The sequence below is a fragment of the Lagopus muta genome, chromosome 19 (genome assembly GCF_023343835.1).
Source record: "Lagopus muta isolate bLagMut1 chromosome 19, bLagMut1 primary, whole genome shotgun sequence".
Taxonomy (NCBI): domain Eukaryota; kingdom Metazoa; phylum Chordata; class Aves; order Galliformes; family Phasianidae; genus Lagopus; species Lagopus muta.
This window is the reverse complement of record NC_064451.1, coordinates 7,468,738-7,487,873: the sequence shown is the minus strand read 5'-3', so window position 1 is coordinate 7,487,873 and position 19,136 is coordinate 7,468,738. Positions and strand designations below refer to the sequence as shown.

At 49.5% G+C, this 19,136-nt stretch overlaps 1 protein-coding gene across 2 annotated transcripts in view; it reads right to left on the bottom strand.

Moving 5' to 3' along the window:
• The window catches only part of COL5A1 (collagen type V alpha 1 chain), a 127,352-nt gene that overhangs the window by 69,230 nt on the left and 38,986 nt on the right, over window positions 1-19,136 (bottom strand). For both annotated transcript variants that reach the window (XM_048966446.1, XM_048966447.1), the window contains exons 5-7: window positions 4,370-4,501; window positions 2,321-2,467; window positions 1,937-2,185 (exon numbers count right to left, since the gene is read on the bottom strand). In XM_048966446.1, coding sequence (XP_048822403.1) covers window positions 1,937-2,185; window positions 2,321-2,467; window positions 4,370-4,501 — 528 coding nt within the window. The remainder of the gene's footprint in view (window positions 1-1,936; window positions 2,186-2,320; window positions 2,468-4,369; window positions 4,502-19,136) is intronic.

Below are 19,136 nucleotides of genomic sequence, written 5' to 3'. Positions count from 1 at the left end.
AAAAAGAAAAGAGGAGGTCAAAAAAATCATTGTGCAAAGTACTGCTATGCTCCATGGCTGATAACAACCTCATTTAAATCATCTTTTAGCCTTCCTTTTCAAGAAAGCGATGCAGCTTTGTATGTGTGCATCCGGACAAGCAAAGCAAACTGCTTGATGAATAGCAGGCGATGAACAGAATATATCTGTCCCCAGCTCCTCATGTTCACAGGAGTATTGCTGCCTACTAAATCTCAGCATTGCTCCGCTGACATTTATCACAGAGTCATTAGCTGTAAGCAAACTCAAGCCCAGGAAAGTAAACAGCCTAAGCCTGCCTCCAAAACCTCTCCTCCAGTCTCCTGTATCTCCAAGTCCCTTAGAATTCCAACCATAGGAATAACAGTCTGCCCAAAATCCAGACAGGTGAACTCAGCAGTGACATCCTCACATCCACACAGCTCAGACTGCTCTGCTGCTGGATGAAAGCATTCAGCTTCACCAGGAGCTCATGGCTGCAGGTGGGGCTCCCAGCTCCCACCCTGCGGTGCAAACCCTCATCCCCTTGGCTACGTGCACCTTTTGGGGCTCTGTCACACTGCATCAGCCCTCAGTGCAGGGGAACCTATGCAGCTGGGCATCACTGCAGGATTCAGTGGATGAAGTGGAGCAGACTCCCACCCCCAAGCAGTGCCACGGCCTTTCCCATTTACATGCACCTCTGAGCTGCTGGAGGTGGGCAGCCTCAGGATGCCCTGTGATGCTTTGGGAGAGCAGGCTGAGTTTTCACACAGGAAAGCTTTGCCCAGTATTTCCCTACCTGAGCTTTGCTCCTTTTCTATTTGATTTTCCTAACAATTTAAAGAGGCCCTTAAGCCTCTTATTTCCACTTCCAAATTTTTTTATTTTATTATTTTTTTTTTTTAAGATCATCCTATCCAATCTTTAATCCCTCCCTATTAGAAAGCACAAGTTTGGCCAAAAAATTTCTGGATCAACGTCAGGAAACAGAAACATTTCCCATCCTTTGGTTCCCTCAGGCTGGCGCTCGGTCCATCCATCTGCTGGAGTGCTTTTCTTTCCCCCTGAGCATCTCTCCACTCCACTCAGCCTTCTCCCAACAGCTCCATCCCATCCGTCTGGGCTCAACACCCCTCACTCTTCAGCTCTTCCTTGGACACTTTCCCTGACACCTTTTAATTCACGCTTTCAGGCCCAGCTCCAATTATCTTGGCCAGCTTCTGCTTTCTTTTTTTGCCACTCTCTGACATCTCCCAGCAAGCCTTGAGTTTCACGGTCCCATCGCTCACTCCTACTCTGCTCAAGGAAGAACCACAGAGCACTGCCAAATCCCACCCCAGGAAACCTCATCCTACCATCAGCTCCCCATGCTGATGCTCCTGGGTAACGACAAAGTTGCCTCATCAACTAGAAAGTTATTTCCTTGCCTGGCGAGCTATGCGACACAGCTGCATGACAGCTCATTTCAGTCTCATCAGAGGATGAGACCAACAAAAACAAAAAACTGGGCAAGCCTTAAGGGCAGAGCAGTCTCAAGTGTGACATGGTGACATTAAATGTGGGGAACCAAAAACGCAACCGCTCCAAAGAGTATCAGCTGTGGAATCTGGGCCGATTCCACTGTCAGTAGATCTGCAACAAGACAGAGGGCTTCCGTGGGCAAATGGAATGACTCAAATATGAGGGTTTGTCCCAGTGTTGAAGCCGTTTGGTTGGGGTTTTTTTTATGTTTCAATCTGAAAAATGTGGAAGTGCCATTCAGTAAGAATGACAAAATAAAAATATCCCACACCCTGACACTTCCTCTCACAGAGCTGCCCGAGCCACCTGCAGGTTTATCGTATGGATCATCGCATCTCCTTTGCTCAGGGCTAAGAAATAATAGAGATAAAATATATATATATTCAAATGAAAGGAAAAAGACTCATTAAATTACATCAGTCTCATTGTAGGTGATGACGGTACTCGTGGGGAGCTCTGCTTCCACGGCATTTTCAGTGAGCCCTCCCTGGGGGTCTACTTCCTCGTTGTAGTTGATGTCTTCATAGGGCAGAGGTGTGAAGTACTCCTCGTTGATGGTTTCATAGTTGTACTCATCCACCAGGGGGTCGTCCACGGGTGCAGATCCTTTGGTCTGCCTGCTGGGATCCCCTGCTTCAGGGGATGGAGTGGGGGAAGGATAGTCCTAGTGTGGAAAATAAAAAGCAAACTAGCATATATGAAAACCACCACAACAGGTGGAACAAAACAGATGTTCTGCATCGCCCTCCACTCCCCAGTTCACAGCTTCCATTTATCAACCAGGACCTCACGTGGGTACCTGCTTGGTTTCGGGTCTCTCTCCAGCAGCCACTCCTGGAGGTGCAGGTTTGGTGGTGGGTGCTTCAGGCTTTACAGCTTCGTCAACATCTTCATAGTAGGGGTACTCGTAGTAGTAGGTGTCCCCTTCTCCCTCCCCATCGGTATACTGCAGAGAGAATACAAGCAGCAGAACATCAGCTGGTGGCACCCAGTGGATGCCCAGCAGCCCTCTGTAGATTGCCTTCACGCCAGTGGTCCATGCAGCACTACATTTCTGCTGTGGAGTGACCATGGCAGTTTCCCTTCCTCTCGTACTTCTTCTGCAACACCAGGAGCCTGAGTTTGGGCTGCTCTGTGCTTTCAGGTCCCCGCTAATCTCTCAGCCCAGGGGCAACTTCTGCCTTAGCAAAGAGAGCAAAGCTACTCACAGCAGGAATGTGGTCACCCTCAGCTACCCTACAAAACAGAAAAATAGTTGTGTTGTTTTTAACACACAATTGGTGAGCTTTCCTGGCTCACGTCTCAGATCTGCAGAGGGCAACGTGCATCACACCACCACTCCAAGAAGCCAGGCTGCTCTTTTCTCTCCTAATAGCATGCCTGTGATTTCCTATCTGCCCGTGACCCGCAGGCAGGAGGGCTTCAAAACCCAGATATTTTCAGAGTTTTCCACAAGGCGTCAGTCATTCTTCAGAATGAAATACAAACCAAACGTTTGGTTACAGCCGGGCACGGCCGATCTCTTTGCCAGCCCATCACTCCGGCTGGCAGCAGTCGCATGGACGAGTTATTCTTACACAGAGCAACACAGCCCAGAGACAAGCCAGCCCTTGTTGCACTGCTGGCTCCAGAAGAAGAGCTTTCTTTTCCTACTACCATGCACTTTGATCACACCAGAGTCTATCCTCCAGCAGCGCTGGCAGCATGGTTACAGCTTCCATGGGCCGCACTGCTGCAAGCTGCACTCTGCTCCCCAAAGCAGCTCCTTAACCCAAAGCCCAAGGTGCATGAGCCAGAACACAGCAACAGCACTGCAGATCAGTGGGGAGAAGCTGAGATTAAAGCAGAGGGCACTGCACTCCTGCAAACCGGGCAGGAACAGCAGCCAAGGCACTGAGAAGTGCCTCAGGGTGCCAGACGCTTTAATTGCTGTGAGCTGAGCTTGAGACCTCTTCTAAATGTGTCAAATTCAGATGATGGTCTTTTGGAAATCAGCCCCACTCAGACGTTTCCGATTGAGCAGCAGAAATACGGAGGCACCCCATTTATTATTATTATTTTTTTCCTTTATTTTTTCTAAAGAAAATAAGCTCTGACTGTAGGAAAAGCTGCCTTGTGCAGCCCAGCAGCTCATGCGGGAGAAATCATTACAGATCAGCTGGGACCATTTCTGCCAAAAGGAAATTCAAATGGCAAACGTACAGGCAAAAAAAAATTCCTCCTCCAGCCTTTGACACCTGTCGTTTCAAAGGAGTACCAGTAAAAAAAAAGGACTTAATCTGCTTTCAGGTTTAAGAGCTAAAATTGGATTTTAGAAACAGGTGCACATTTTGGATGGGGTTTGGTCTGCCTGGGAAGGTCAGTGCTTCCATCAGCTCAGGATTTTTCCTCTGCAAGGTTCTGAGCTTTGAGCAAACCTGCACTGCATTCGCTGGAAGAGCACAGATGAGAAGGGAAAGCCCTGTGGGTAGGAGACCAGGACTGCAGGATCCTAAGATCAACCTCTGCTTCAGCCACTGCATTATAAAGGATTTACAGCAAAGGGGGACAGGAGAAAGACTGGATAGGAGGAGGAAGTTTTTGCCTTTAAGGGCAGTGCAGCACTGGTACAGGTTGCACAGAGGGGCAGTGGTGCCCCATCCCTGCAGACACACAAGGTCAGATAGGAGGGGCTCTGAGCACCCAAGCAGGGCTTGGGTGTCCCTGTTCACTGCAAGGATTGTGAACACATGGCCTTTAAAGGTCCCTTCAGATTGAAACAAGCACACTAAGCTTTGCAACCACAGCACGGAGCCCCATATCACTGCCCCCAGGGCATCCCCACCTGCAGCCACGAGCTCCTACTCACGTATTCATCCTGGTTGGGGTCCTGGGACTGTGGAGAGTCGGGGACGGCGGTGTCACAGTCGGGGCTGTAGTGCTCACAGTAGTCATGGGCTGCCCGGGGGTCGGCCACGATCAGCAACTGCTGGATGTCACCCTGCAGGGAGGGAAGCCAAAGTCAATGATAGCACCAAAAGCAGTTTACTCGCAGCATAAGGAAAGATTTTACTGCTTGGATTGTTGCAGCTGATGGTTTAGTTAGGGGAAAAAAAGTCTTTTTTAATGATAGAAAAATACTCTGAAGGCGTCGGGGGAGGGAAAAAAAAGGAGCATTACAGCACAACTACTTGGGCACATAATAGGAACCAGAAGCTCAGAGCAGAGCCTGGCCAGAACGTCTCGGAGCCCAGTGGAAAACCAAAGGATATTTTTGAAACAGGAGGTCAGGCTCAACTCCATGCATGCACTGCAGCCGTGACCACCCTCCAACGGCACATGGAGCTCTCTGAACATCCACACTGCCCTAAAATTCAGCCCTGCTTTAAGCCTATTGCTCTTTGTGAATAACCTTTACAAAATGAACCAAAAACGGGTCGCAGCTTCGGAAAAGATAGGAAAGCAAATTAAATAAATAAAGCCAAATTATTGCCTCACGGAATGCGCCCCGTATCCAGCTCTCCATCACCTGCAGTGCAGCCTGCTGGGCCACGGGATTACCTGCACCACATCATCCCAACGCCAAGGGCAGCTCCCAGGCTTCCCAACACTGCAGGATGCCAAGCCTGACCATGACAACTTGTTTGGAGCTCCTGCTGGGAATAATCTCCCAGCTGCTATATCAGATCACAGGAGCCCAGCTACCTCTGCCCCCATGACAGCCACGTGAAGACACTGATGCCCTTCTCAGCAAGGTGCTTAAAGCTTCCCATTTTGCACGAGGTTATGAGGAGTGTTCGGCTCTGTTGGAAGAAGTTGAAATAAAACAGTCACTACAGCAGGCTTGGTCTTTGTCTCCGAGAGGCAGGGAAGGAAGGCTGAAAGCTTTTTTTCCTGATAAGGTGGGATTTACACCTCAAGGAGAGCTGATAGTCTGTATCCTATCAGAGACCAGAATTAAAGTTGCTTTTTCTTGAGGAAGAGATAAAGCAAAGAAAGGCACGCTGGCTAAACACGGTGCAAAAGGTTACACAGGAGAGAATTTGCTGTAGCTGAATTCACTCTTAGCCTCTGCTGACAGCATCTCCTGAAGTACATGTGAGACAAAAATCTCGTCTCAACCACACTCTGCTTCCAGCAGCAGAATGGGAGCTGAGCATCTTCTTGAGCAAGGCATTGCAAAGCATGGAAGGACATCACTGCAAGTCCCAGAAACTCTGGACTCAAGCTCTGGAGAAAGCCCAAACTCAGCACAAGGTGCTGGGGGATGACAGTGGCCCATTGAGGAAAATAAGTGAAGCTTCCTGCTACCTCCGGGCTGAGAGCTTAAGAAAGTCGGCGTGCACCTGAATAACTCCAGCACACAAAGTGTGCCACAGCAAAGCACGAGCTGCCTCAGAGAGTTCCTGTCAAACTCACAGTGCTCCACGAGCATCACTCACCACACCTCCTATTTTCCCATTTCCTTTTCAAACCCAATCAATCATCCTGTCCAACAAAGCTCATCCTTCTCGTGCTCCGGCAGCAGCGTGCAAAACCAGAAGGAAAAGCGATGCAGCAGATTTTGGAGGAATGAAAGCCCCAGGGAGCATCTGAGCTCAAGTGCACTGACGTGGGTCGAGCAGCTCATGGGCAGAGGAAGGAGGAGAGCTTTGAGGGCTGCTGGACTGTTCATCTTTGTTTCATTAACAGCAAGTGCACAGCTCTAGTGGGCACCCCGTGTTAACATTCGTAAAAAGCAGACAGGAGCGAAACCTTGTTAGCAAAATTCCCAGTCAACTGACCTCATCCCTCAATACAATACAATAACAGGGACTAATTGAGGCCCCAATAAAAGCCCCACTATCTGAACTTCACAGAAGATGCACAAAGCTCCGCTGTCAAGAGCCCCATTTCTTTGATTTAGAAAGGTGACCTTAACTAGAGCAAGCCAAGCAGGGAGGTTTGCTGCTTGTGTGTCCTCTCCAGTGTTGCTGCTAATAAATATCACCCAGAGAGAGCTGCCCCCAACCCCAGCTCTGCTCCTCTGCACGAGTTCTCGCTCCCTGCTGTGGTTACACACAACAGCCAGCCCTCTCTCCTTCTTACTTCAGCATCTGCTTTTTTCAGCACGAGCAGAGATAATGAAGATGCCATGAAGTTAAAGCTAACCTCCCCCCTTTCCACATCCATTCAACAGCCATAGATTTTCCACGAGGCCTTTGCAAGAGGGGGAACACTCTCCCTTGGTGGCTTAAAGAATTTACCAGCCAAGGAGGGGAGATTTTGAAGACCAAGCTTCAAATAAAGGGGTATCCAAGCCACAGAGAATCCAACCTCAGGCCCCACGTTGAGCCCAACATCCCCAGGTTGGATGAGGATGGATTCCCCAAGTGGGGGAATCACAGACACCTGGGTAGCACAGAGCTCAAGAAGCCCTTCCAATGCTGCAGCCCAACTCCTGCCTCTCTTGGGCACGCACTGCACAGATAAATAGATTCTTTCTTTTCCTCTGAAAAGAACCAATATTTCATCTGCCTGAAGAGCCAGTGTTTCTAAAGGAAAATAAATCAAACATTGACCTTTATTCCTACAACTTCCTGCAAAGGGGAAGAGGCAGCACAGCACGCTGATGAAAATGATTCTAAATTGTGAGGCTTTTTTTTTCCTCTTTTTTTTTCTTTCCTCCACCAAACAGATGTAAGTGCTAACTGTCACAACCAGTAAGAAATTGTTTGACATTTATGGTAAAGCCATTGGTGCCCGATGACTCATTTGCTTTATGGATTAAGTTCCATCAAGGCAGTTGAACTCAGCTCCCCAGCCAGCTCCCAGACAAGACTGGAAAAGCTCTTCAGGAGCATTTTTTAACACTTATTCTATACGTGTGCAAAAATGTCGCATCGCTTCCAATGACATCAACTTCAGTAACTTGGAGAAATTGCTGCGGTTCAACAAAACAAACAGCTGGCGAGGAGAAGCACGGTGACTTCATCTGGCATTGGCAGCAGCTCCAGAAGTACTGGGCTTCTTCAGGGCTCCCACTGCAATGCACTAATAATTACTTGGACTGTTGCAATAATTACTTGGGCTGTTGTTTTAGTGCGTTGCCACAGGCACCTCAGTGACAGCGAGCATCTTTAAGAATAATTACTGCTCGCTGAGCCTTTTTAAGCTCCCACATCCAACTCAGATGGCCACCACAACCCGTATGTGGCTGTGATATTAAAACAAAAAAGTCTGAATTATTAGAAGCAATCAGGATGTTGCCGAGTCTTACTATGACAAACTCACTGGTTTCACAAACACAGACCCAGCCAGCCGCATTAAGAGTGGCAGAAGTTCAGCATGGCTCTGCGATGAAAGCACTGAGATCTCAGCCACCAACGAGCTTCCAACGGACCAAATCCCTGTCTCAGAGTCAGCCTGCCAGCCCCAGATGTTCCGCTTGATAGAAGCTGTCATCAGCACTTGCCCAGGGATGAAGGCTCACTGCTGAGGACGCGGCGTATCGGCATCGCCCAAGCGTCCATCCCTTAAACACAGCTCTGCAGAGAAGCCAAATAGCAGCAATGGGGTCACACCATGACCTGCATCCCACACCGCTCTCACTGGACCAGCCGGGCATCCTTTGGGCTTCCGAACACGTTGCAGTACAAAACTGGAAGCCAATAGTTGGAGAGCTGCCTCAAAAGAGAATCAAAAATAAAGAAGGGAAGGGCTCACGTGTAGCTGTGTGAGTCAGCTGCAAACACTTGGTGGTTGGGATAAAGGCAACACGGATGTTTGCTTCCTCGCCCTGTGCGAGGGGGGCAGCAGGAGCAGACAGGCAGTTCTGCTGTGAGACCTCTGCTATTTCCCCTCCTGTGCTCACGTCACTGCAAGAATGGATCCCTCCTGACTTTTGGCACTCAGATGGGAGCTTCTTCTGAGCCCTGTTCAGTAAAAATAATCTCACACAGAAAAGGGGACAGTTGCCTCTCCAAGAAAAAAAAAAGAAAAAACAAAACCCCAAAAAAAGCCACGGCTTCAAGCAAAAGCCCTGCTTAAGGACTGACGATGGTTTCCCTTCCTCACCGCATCCTCTCCTGGCTGGTTCTTACAAACAGGAACTTTCAGAGCAAGGAGGTTGCATTTCTTGTGTGCTTGCACACAACACGGTGTCTGTTATGACAGGCTGCAGCGTAGCATCGCAACACAAATTACAAGCTGCTTAGCAACAGCTCCTTAGTGAAAGAGGAGGGCAGGAAAGTTTCTCAGAAGAGAGCAAAAGCCAGATGGCTTTGCTAATTCTGGAGAGCTCCACTGAAGAAGCCATCACTCTGCCAATACCCAAACAGCAGTCAAGGACCCAAGTTGTTAATAGAGTGGGAGATATTCATACAATGTTGACTTCCAAGCAGATGCTATTTTTCTCCATTAGCCTCAGTTCTAACGGCCTCCCAATGTCAACAACACCCCACTCCCATGTAAGCACTCCTTGGGCAGTGGCTGCAGCCCCAGGCATGGTGCCGAGCACCTGTGGAAGTGGACAGAGCAAATGGAGAGCCAGAGCTCGCACCAAAGCCCATTTTTGCTTAAGGGATAACACAGCTAATTCCCAAAGACAACACACACAGCGTTCATCCACAGGATGGATTATTTACACAGTGGTGCTTTACAGGCAACAGACGCATCCGCTATTCCAGATACTTTCCTATTTATAACGGATGAAAGATTTTCTTGCCTTTCCAAATGCCTGAGTTTGTTATAGCCATTAATCATTCCCAATTTCTTCCCAAGACTTTCCATGGAATCCTCACCAAACTCTGGCAGCCCAGAGCCCTTTTTCTCTTCCCAGTCCCACATCCCTACCCCCAAGCCCATTCACAATGCTCACATCCTGCACCCTTAGAGCATCTCATGTATGGATTGTCAATACCATGAAAAGAAAGGGAGAAGATGAAAAAACCCAGCCATGCTCAAACAGCCACTCCTATGCCAACCCCGCTCCAGCCCCGGCACGGTGCCTAATTGAAACCCTTGTCCTTTCAGAAGGGACATCTAATCACCAGCTTTAAGGTCCTGAACAGCTCCCGGGCTGTTTTATGCTTATGGGCAATTGTATGTAACCTCACCCAACCCTGAGCTTAACAGACTGTGATGGGGGCTGTGGTGCTCAGACAGAACCCTACGTGCACACCGTGCAACTCATCACCCCATAGGCCCGGAATGACTTTGCTTCCATGTCCTTTCCAGCTTAAAGCCAACGCTGAGACCTTGGAGAACAAGAACTCACCAACCGGGTGGAAGAACACAGCTAAAGCAGATCAGCTACCTGTCATTTCACTGAAATCCAAGAATTTAGAGGATATTAGGATTGTTTTTCTCTCCGCCTCAAGGAACAGGCACTCTGGAGAGCAGGTGGCACTGGCAGAACTACAGAAAGCATTAAACCTACCAAGTATTTACTGCAAGGCTATTACATTTCCCTGGTTTTGTTTCAGAGAGGGAAAAGCCCCAGCAGGACCTACAGAACTGTGCTGCATGAGAGGCACTGCTGCAGGCAGCAATGGCACTCGCTCCAACAGATACAAGAAAACAAAGCTTGGAGGAAATAAAACCAAAGGGGAAAAAGCAAAAAGACCCAAGGGTGGACATGGCCAGCGCATCAGAAAGTGGACCACGGTTAAAAGCTGAGCTCTTGCAGGAGCATCCCGGGTCAGGCAGCGGCTGTCCCACGCACGTAGTGGGGTCAGGGCCAGCTTTCCTTGACTCATGTCTGGGGCTGCGAGCCGCCAGACAGCGGCTGCTTTGCTGAGCCGACAGCTACTCTTAATAATGATCACAGCTAATTGCGCGAGGGAGCCGGACCCACCCAGGGGAAGTGGTGATGAGAAACGACTCCCAGTTATTCTCACGCCCTACAGCTGCCTGCATCAGTCGCTCTGACTGCAATGGCATCGCTGCCAGCATCACCGCCGTGCACCGCAGCCCTTTGGGACTGAATATTTGCGTGCTTTGGTTTTTCCCTTCTGCTTCAAGCTCTCCAGACCCCCCTTAGAACTGCTGCCTCCCATGGGGCCAGTGCTCTGGGGGCGATGCGTCTGCGTTCCTCTCTGTTGAGTGAGCACCAACACCGTAACTCCGGTTGGGATGGGAAGGTGCAGGCAGGGCAAAGCAGCCGCCAAGCAGCAGGGACGGCAGGAAAGGAGAAGGCAGCCAAGCTGACTTCCAAAAAAACTATTAAGCAAACACAAAAGACTGCTGGAACGCACTGAAAGAGAGATATCCTTAACTCACCAGCCATCGTGCCCGGCTCCGTCAGTTATTTTTATACATTTTATGGCTTTTTATACAAACCACAATCTTATCTGCTTGGATGTTCGGGTGTGAAGCAGGCAGTTAGGGACAGGAAAAGGGAGCTGCCATCAGACAGCTTCCTCATACCGCACAGCCCAGCCTGGAAGGACAGACGGACTGGGAGAGACCCGTCTTACAAAAGGCTGCTTTATATTCACTCCTCCTTTACAGCCTGGCCAAGCGCTGCAGTAACACAGGCAAAAATAATATGAGAGGTTTCCGTGGCTATTTCAAAGCAGGGGGAAAAGAATAGAGCACAGTTTGGAGTTTTAAAGGCAAAGAAAGGAGGACAAAGAAAAGAAGAAACACCCTGACAGCCCAAACATCTCTCTACCTTGCTATAGGCAGGATATGCCTCCCAAATTCCATTTTCTTATTGTAAAGACTGACTTTACATTTGCAAAATGAGCATTTTTACACTTTTTTTTTGGAGGGGGGGGGGTAAATTGTATGCTCTGGGCAGATGTCTGAACCCTGCAGCAGATTAGAAACACATGGGAAGAACAAGGAATCCAAACCACACAATTGTATTAAACTGCGTGACTTCTAGTTCAAGTTTCATCACACTGAAGTAAATATTTTCTCCCTAAAGCAGCAGCTGCAGGTGAGGTTATCCACACGAGGTGCTTCGTATCTGCGCATACGTGCACAGGCTCAGCTGCCCCTCCATGCATGCTTCATCCTTGCCGATAAGCCTCAAAGCCAACAACGTGAGGCCACAGGGCTGAAGTTGCATTTTTGGTTTGAACACGCACAAACCCTATTTCAGCTGTTTATTTCAGGAATACCACTCTGTGCAGACACTTAACTCACGTTTATGGTCATGAGACTTTTCCAGAGTACTTCCACTCCATCCTGGAGCAGCGAGGCTGGGGATGCCTCCTCCCTGGCAGCACTCAAGGCCAGGCTGGATGGGGCTGTGAGCAACCTGGTCTAGGAGGAGGTGTCCCTGCCTACAGCAGCGGGGTTGATGATCTAAAAGGTCCTTTCCGATCCAAACCATTCTATGACTCTGGGACTTGAATGAACCCATCCACCGACAGAGGAGCTTTTCTAGAAAGCATCCAGATTTGGGTACTTTTGCAAGACTGCCTTCCTAACAAATTGGCTCGCATGGAGCACACATCCTACTAAAGCCCGGCATTCCTAGCAGCTTTCCTGAAGCTTAATCCTTATCATCAGCCTCTTCCTCCCTTTCTGTGAAGGCCATCACTGAGCAAACATAGCTCCCACCAGGTCCTGGGCATTCCCTGCAGAGCAGAACCCACTCCTCACTGCAGGACACAAAAGCCCAGACACAAAACCTGCTCTCTGTACCCTCCAAGCAGTGCAAGAAGCCAACAGCCTCAGTATCGCAGCCCTTTGGGGCTGCAGGATGAAGAACTCCATCCATCCCCCTCACTTGCCCTCTGCCTTTGCGTATCTCCTTCCTGCAAAGACACCTTCCCAAGGAGAGAGAACAGGACAGCAGTCAGATCCCTTTGGCTCACTGGGACTGAGCCACCAAAGCCCTGAGATGTTCTCAGAGCCTTGGGATGGAAACCTTGCAGAGCGACCCATCCAGACCACGCTACTAACCAGGCAGGAATGGAAGAAATAAATCTTTCTCTGAGTTATTTCCGAGTTGCTGGCTGGGCAAAGGTGTTCTTTCTATTTCTGGGGCAGGGTGAAAAAATAAAAAGAGAAAAGATAAAAGCTGGCTGCAGAGAAGCCCTTCCAAATTGACTCCGTTTTCTTTGGCTGCTCCAAAACTCCCATGAACGTGGTAAATAGCCTAAATCTTTTTTTCCCCTGTCTAGTTTTGACTGAAAAGAAGGAAAGCTGATTCTGAGAAGAGCTGGAAGGAGGGAAGAGCAAGTTGAGTCTTTTGCACACAGGGCCAGCTTGGCGTGCCATCTTATAGGCAACGAGAGGTGCTGAGGTCGGACCCAGAGGGGGTCCTTGGCAGAGCTGATCCATTTCTGCCAACACAAGAAGCTAGAGCAAATGCAGCCGTGTTCTGACAGGGCTGCTGCCCAGAGGGGTACATCCCTCATAGAAACACGGTGTGGAAACGCCTTCACTGAAGCATAAACCCAGCCTTCTAGCCACCACCACACCCCCAGCAACCAAATACTCATCCCTGCTGTGTATGCCAGAAACCACAGTGAGTTATTTAATCTGAAGGTTTAAACTCTAACACGTGAGGAAGCATTCCCCTCTAATGAATTCATCAGGACAGCAATGCATTTTTTTTTGTGCATTTTTTTGGCTGGTTTACCCCGAAAGCAAGCCATGTGCGATCTGTGCAGCTACAGGTGTGTCTGTCTGCCTCAATAACTCCTGCATCTCCATGCTTGATCTCAATCACATTTGACAGAGGAAAAAAGCTCAAGCTAATTAAATTCCTATAAACATCATGAAAACGGGCAGCCAGGTAGAAGAAAGGCACGACACAGGTTCACTGTCTGAGGGAAAGCTTTGCAGCAGGTTCACATCTGATTGGTTACAGCAGCGTTCAGGACAAGGCATCTCTGTAATGTTCCTGCCATAGGAAGAGCTGCAAGTGACCACAAGGCAAATTAAAAGGAATGCCAACCAGACTCATCTCAAAGCATCTTTGAGGTTCCCAATTACAACAGCAACTGGAAAAAGATGAGCTGAAGCACCACAAAATGAGCAGTTATTGTATTTCTGCCTATACATAGCAGACACCCTTCATCTCCTCAGTTTTCCAAACCCAAAAAGAGGGGAAGACAAAACCAGGTCTCAAGCGAGGCGGCTCTTAGAGCAATGGCACGGGGCACAGCAGAGCCCAGAGGGCTGACACTACACAACACTGGCCACATTCAGGATGGCACTGCCATGAGGTGACCTCACCTGAGCCCTCCTCACACAGCATCATCCATCTGCACAGCAGACACGCTGCTGCTCCTGGCTCTCCATCAAACACACCAAGATCAAACCGTGGCGGTTGGTTCTTTTCCCCCTAAATGACCACACAGCAGTTTGCCACGCTGTGATTTCTGCCTTCAAATTATCAACGTGTCACAGCCCATGCAGACAAATTACACCTCTGCTCCCTAAAAATAGAGGCCCTACAATCACTGTGTGCTCTGCTGTCACTATTCTTGCTTCAAGCCCAGACACAACCTTTATAGCAGAGTCACTGCAGGGATTTTTGTTGGTTTGTTTTCCCCCTGCAGACTACAAACATTTAGCCAGAAATAGTGCAAATCTGTAGGATAACTTCTAAAGGAATTCTGAGCTCCCAGCTATTCTTTTTAATGAAAGTAACCACTCTCTCTCTACAATACCAACACCAGGAGCTGAGAGTGACTTCCTAGCAATCGATTACCGTTCTATCAGACATCCACGCAGAACCCAAACGTTTGCTTTTAAAGCTATTGACAGTGCCAACCTGCGTGCAAAATAACGGCTATGGATAAGCAGACAGTGCCAGGTTTGCAAGCAGTTCCTTCCAACTGCTTTCAAATAGGAGTCTGTTTGGCTCAGCTCTGTTCCCACAGCGCAGTTCTGTTCCCCAACTGAAACATCAAGTCAGAGGATGCTGCTGAACGCTTGCAAGCAGCAAATTACATAATTCAAAACGTTTCTTTTAATAACCACTTTTGAAGTTGGCTTCAATGGGTATGCAGGGCAGATCAGGATGCAGTCAGTAATGGGATTTTGATGGTCAGGGAAAGAAGGAAGGATGAATCAGGGGCAGCGTGCAACAAGGCGATACATTGCCTTGCAGTCATTGCTTGCAGGCACCCAACTGCCCTCCACAGCCTTGCCCACAGCTCTGGGGGTGTCCACGGTCATCACTGCCAGGGCAATCCCACAGGCATCATCCCACAAAACTGGCATTGAGGCCCACTGGAAAACTGTTAACCAGTAGCTTGCGTGTAGTGGGAGGCATTTCCATAGCATCAGCCTGTTCAGTATGGAAAAAAAAAAAGACAGAAAGCCCAGCCCAAGCCTCTGAGAAATGAATGGGACAAAATGAATGGATGTCATTGTCTATCACCGTCCGCCAGCACTTAACTAGCAGTTAATAAAGCTGAAAGAAGAAGATGAAACAATGAACAGTTTTGAAATCACGCCTTCATTCTGTGCCTGGTGTATCGAGCTGCTGTTCCCCCTGCCCAGCGCATCTCTCTCCTCCCAGTTCTCATCATCTGGGGGGGCATTCCCCACCATGCTCGACCTGAGCAGCCCTGTGCCCCGGCTGAAGGCTCAGCACTTTGAGCCAAGCTCCATTTCTCATGTAAAATGAGAAAACAGCAGAGTTTTCCTTGGAGAAGAGACACAGCCTTGAGGGGCTACATAAAACCAAATTAGAGAGAGGAAAGGCTGCCAAACGCTGCCCAGCCTTCAAATTTCTTCTTGTGGTCTTGCAGGCCTGACCACATACTCAAGTTCCCTGTTTTCTTTACTGTTCCATTTAGTGCTGCATTCCCCCCATCCAAGCTCACCTCCTGATGTCACCGGGTTACCAAGTGCTGATCACACTGTTCCAAAGCTTCCCCTCTTCATCCAAATCAAATAATCCACTAATAACCGAGTGAGAGGAGAGCTTTTTTCCTACACAAGTTATCCTTCAATGACATATGTGTGAACCATAAGGGATAGCTTAAAAAACAGATTCCCCCTTATTGCGGGCTGCAGCACAGCACATCGTGGTGTTGCTCTTTTGTGCCTTTCCCCCTCCGAGCCGAACGTGGCTGTTTCCTGGCTCCGGTTTCACGTTGATTTATTTCCCTTTCGTCTATGGAAAATGAGGAACGAGAGCAGCTTCTGCTCTCTGCGCCGCCTACACAAAGCTGGAGATGCAAGCAGCGTACGGGGGAATCGCTTGGTGGAAAATAGGCGGTGAAGAAGTGAAGTTGCTGGCTGAAGTGGCACGTTTGAGGTGTTGGAGTCACACTGAGCCCCATGGGAGGCTGTCGCTGAGATCTTGCTGAGCCCCACGCATGCAGCATAGCCTGGGGAGGTGTGGACCCCAGGAAGCTTTGTCCCCAGCCCTACCGATGACGGAGGAGGGAGACGTGAAGGGAAGCAGAGGGCTAGGGGAGGTGGTGAAGAGTCCTCACCTTGGTAGAGAATGGGAAGAGGCTTGCAAGGAAACCAAAGCCTCCAGCTAACATCTAGACACAGCCATCCGTGGTGATGAAAACTCACCTCTCACAGAGAGGACGCTTTGCAGCTTCATCAGACAATTCACAACTCTGCTACAAAGGCAGTGAGAGCAACCAGGTGCCAGCCCATTCTACTCCTGCATGGTTTCCTTCCTATCCTCTCCCCTCTGAACGCTTCCCAAACTCCAACAGGAAACCCCAGGGGGGCCCTCAGGCAGCCCCAAAGCCCAAGGCTCATTCTGCAGAGCATCAGCCTCCCTCTATGGACTCGCATCCATTGCCCAAGGGTGGCTCTTTACTATCCACCAGGGCTTCCTGCTTCCAGCGCAAAGCAGCTGGAGCTCTTCTAAGCAGCAAGGTACCAAAGCAGCACGCCCCTTGCTTCTATCCCCAGTTTTACTTTCCTCAATGCTGGATCAACCTGGAAGTGAAGCTGCTGTTCTCATCTCAGCTGAAGGACATTCCATCGGCACCATCACCACCCTGAGATCCACCATGAGGTTTTACCCCAGCCCTCCTCGCTGAGGTGGCTCGGGATCAAGGGGTTTTGTCTACACAGAGGCTTTTAATCAGCACTTGGAATGTTTTCTGCCCCAGGAGGTAACTACAAGAATCCAGGTTTTATGGATTAAAGGGAATGGAGGAAAATTGACCTGGCTGCCAAAGTTATCTCAGGATGTAAGTGGGATTACATGCTTAGCCGTGGGGATATCTGCTGACACACTCAGAATTTAACTTAACACCAAATTTTGGTTGAGAAAGAATTTTCCAGTGCTTGGCAGGCAGCGGTTACCAAATGACGGAGTGCTGCATGGGACACATCTGCTGGGACCACCCGAGAAGGAAACTTTTGTGCAGGTTTCTGTTGGTGCTTCCCAGCACTCCTGCAAATCTGCCCCACGCTGCTCAGTACAGAGCTGGAAACAGAGAGCAGAGCCATGGTGCACGTGCACTCCTAACATCTCCCATCTGCACACCTTTTCCTCCCTCCACAAGACAGGACTGCCTGCCCGCTGCATTCAAACCCCTCTCCCCTCCCACCTTAAATTCACCATTCCAAAGCCTTGTGTTTAATGGCACCATCCTGCTCAGCTCCCCCAGCAGAGCTAAGTGGGCACCTGCCAAGATTTTCATCCCAAAAGAGGAGCTGGGTTTTGCTACCCTATGGCTTTCATGCGTGCAGATGCGACTCTCAGCCTAGAAATGCTGTTATCTGAACAAACCCATTTCAGACTAGGGATGGCTGCAGCATGACCAGCACAATGGCTGAGCATCACGGCTCAGATTTCAGCATTCTGAGCAGCAAGCTGGAAAAGGGTAAACATAATTTGCAGATACATTTGCTTATGCAAGGCATCAAAGCCCCAGGAAAACCGTGCTGTGTTTGCAGACATTCCAAAGCAGAGAACAGTGCACAAATGCAATATTCACCAGCAATTCTCTCGTCTCCTCACACATTTCACTTCAGTGGCCAGAGCACTGTTTGTTCAAATAGGTTCTGACCTCCTGAACCATGGCCAGTATGTGGCTACGTGGGGAAAACAATGAGCCCACGGTGAGAGGCTTTTTTCCGTGTTCTTGGAGGGAATAGAAAACACACATACACACACGAGTACACAAATCCCATCCAATACTCTGCACAACTCATTAGGAATACCCTCTTCCAGCTCCCATCCCCAGGGTGATATATTTATTGTGAACACATACATTCGATCCTGCTCTGCTCTGTGGAAGCAAGCAGTACACCTGCACACCAGGGATGTCTGGAGCAGGCTAGGATTTTCCTTTGGGCTTTGGCAAGCAGCCCAGACCGCCTCAAAAAAAAAAAATTAAAATAAGAAGGCCTCACCATGTGCAAGGAACATGTGTTTCATTTGTTCGTACCTAAATGACAAGGGAATGGGTCTAACACCAAGTCGACTAATAGGGGCTCCTAGTTAGGGGATGCTTTCCCCGTGCCTTAGGGAAACAGCAGATTGTTGACCCCTGAAAGCAGGGTCCTGCAAAGTGAGGACAATGGTAACAAAGCCCTAAATTGCAAAGAAGCCTCAGTTTGAGCACTGGTGGGTCAGTGAGGACAGTGAGCACAGTGAGCACAGCCCCTGCCTGAGCTGCACACTGCACAGCTCGGCGCCTGTCTCCCTGCCCCTCCAGGCACCAGTTTGGCTCCACCGAGCCTGCACTTCCTCTAACGATCTGCTGCAACCATGCAAAGCAGGCTTTTTGTACGTGGAAGAGAATGCCTGCCTGTCCATAGGCCTCGGTGCCAAAAAATTCGCTTATGCAAATAAAACTAATTGGTGTGACCTCCCACGCTGAACAAGGTTTCCAAATTAGCAGGGAAGGGGAAACATGCACTGATTTGGGCCAGTGGCACACCATGGTTCTTCGCTGCTCTCAGTAATGGCTTTTACATATTGTGCAGCAGCGCTGCCAGCAAAGCTCAGCTGGAAACTTCGCCCCAATAGCATGAGTATTTGGCTTTCCCCCTGTGCTCAAGGTGAAGAAAATCTTTCCCAGTCTCCCAACGTGTCCATCTGCTCTCACGCAGTGTCTCCCACACCCCGGTTCCTCTCTGTGGCTCCCAGCAGATACCGATGTCCCCCACACCACTGGGAGCCCTGGCATGATGTCACTGGAGAGGAAAGGGTTTCCAGCATTACATCACCCGTCTGGGCTCTGCAATCAGCTCTCTGCACCTCAAAGTTTCCATGGAAGAACCGAGCCCCCTTCTCCTCCCTCCCTCCCACCAGCCAACAGGGGAAGCGAGCTACAAACGAAGCCATCGGCTGAAAGAGTAATGAGGAGGCCCCAAACAGCATCCATCATGTGCAACGAGCCTGCCTTGTCGCTGCCTGCCAGCATTTAGATACAAAAACTCTGCCAGGTGAGCATCAGGAACAATCAGACAGAACTCTGCTCCCCAAACCCCACGGTCCCTGCAGTGGATGGAAATTATACTGAAAGATGAGCTTTGCCTACCAGAGACCATTCTGTTCCCCTTGTTAACTGTCTGAACTGCTTACTGCTCTCTGCAAAAGGGTGTCCTGGCCAGGGGCAGTGGGGCCATAGCCTTCCTGTCCTCTCCAGGCTTCTGTGGCCCAAAGGGAAAGCAGTGATGGAGAGCCCTCATGCTACTGCTCACTTCCCCCACCGACCATTCTCCCAACTCAGCATCCTCATCCACACACT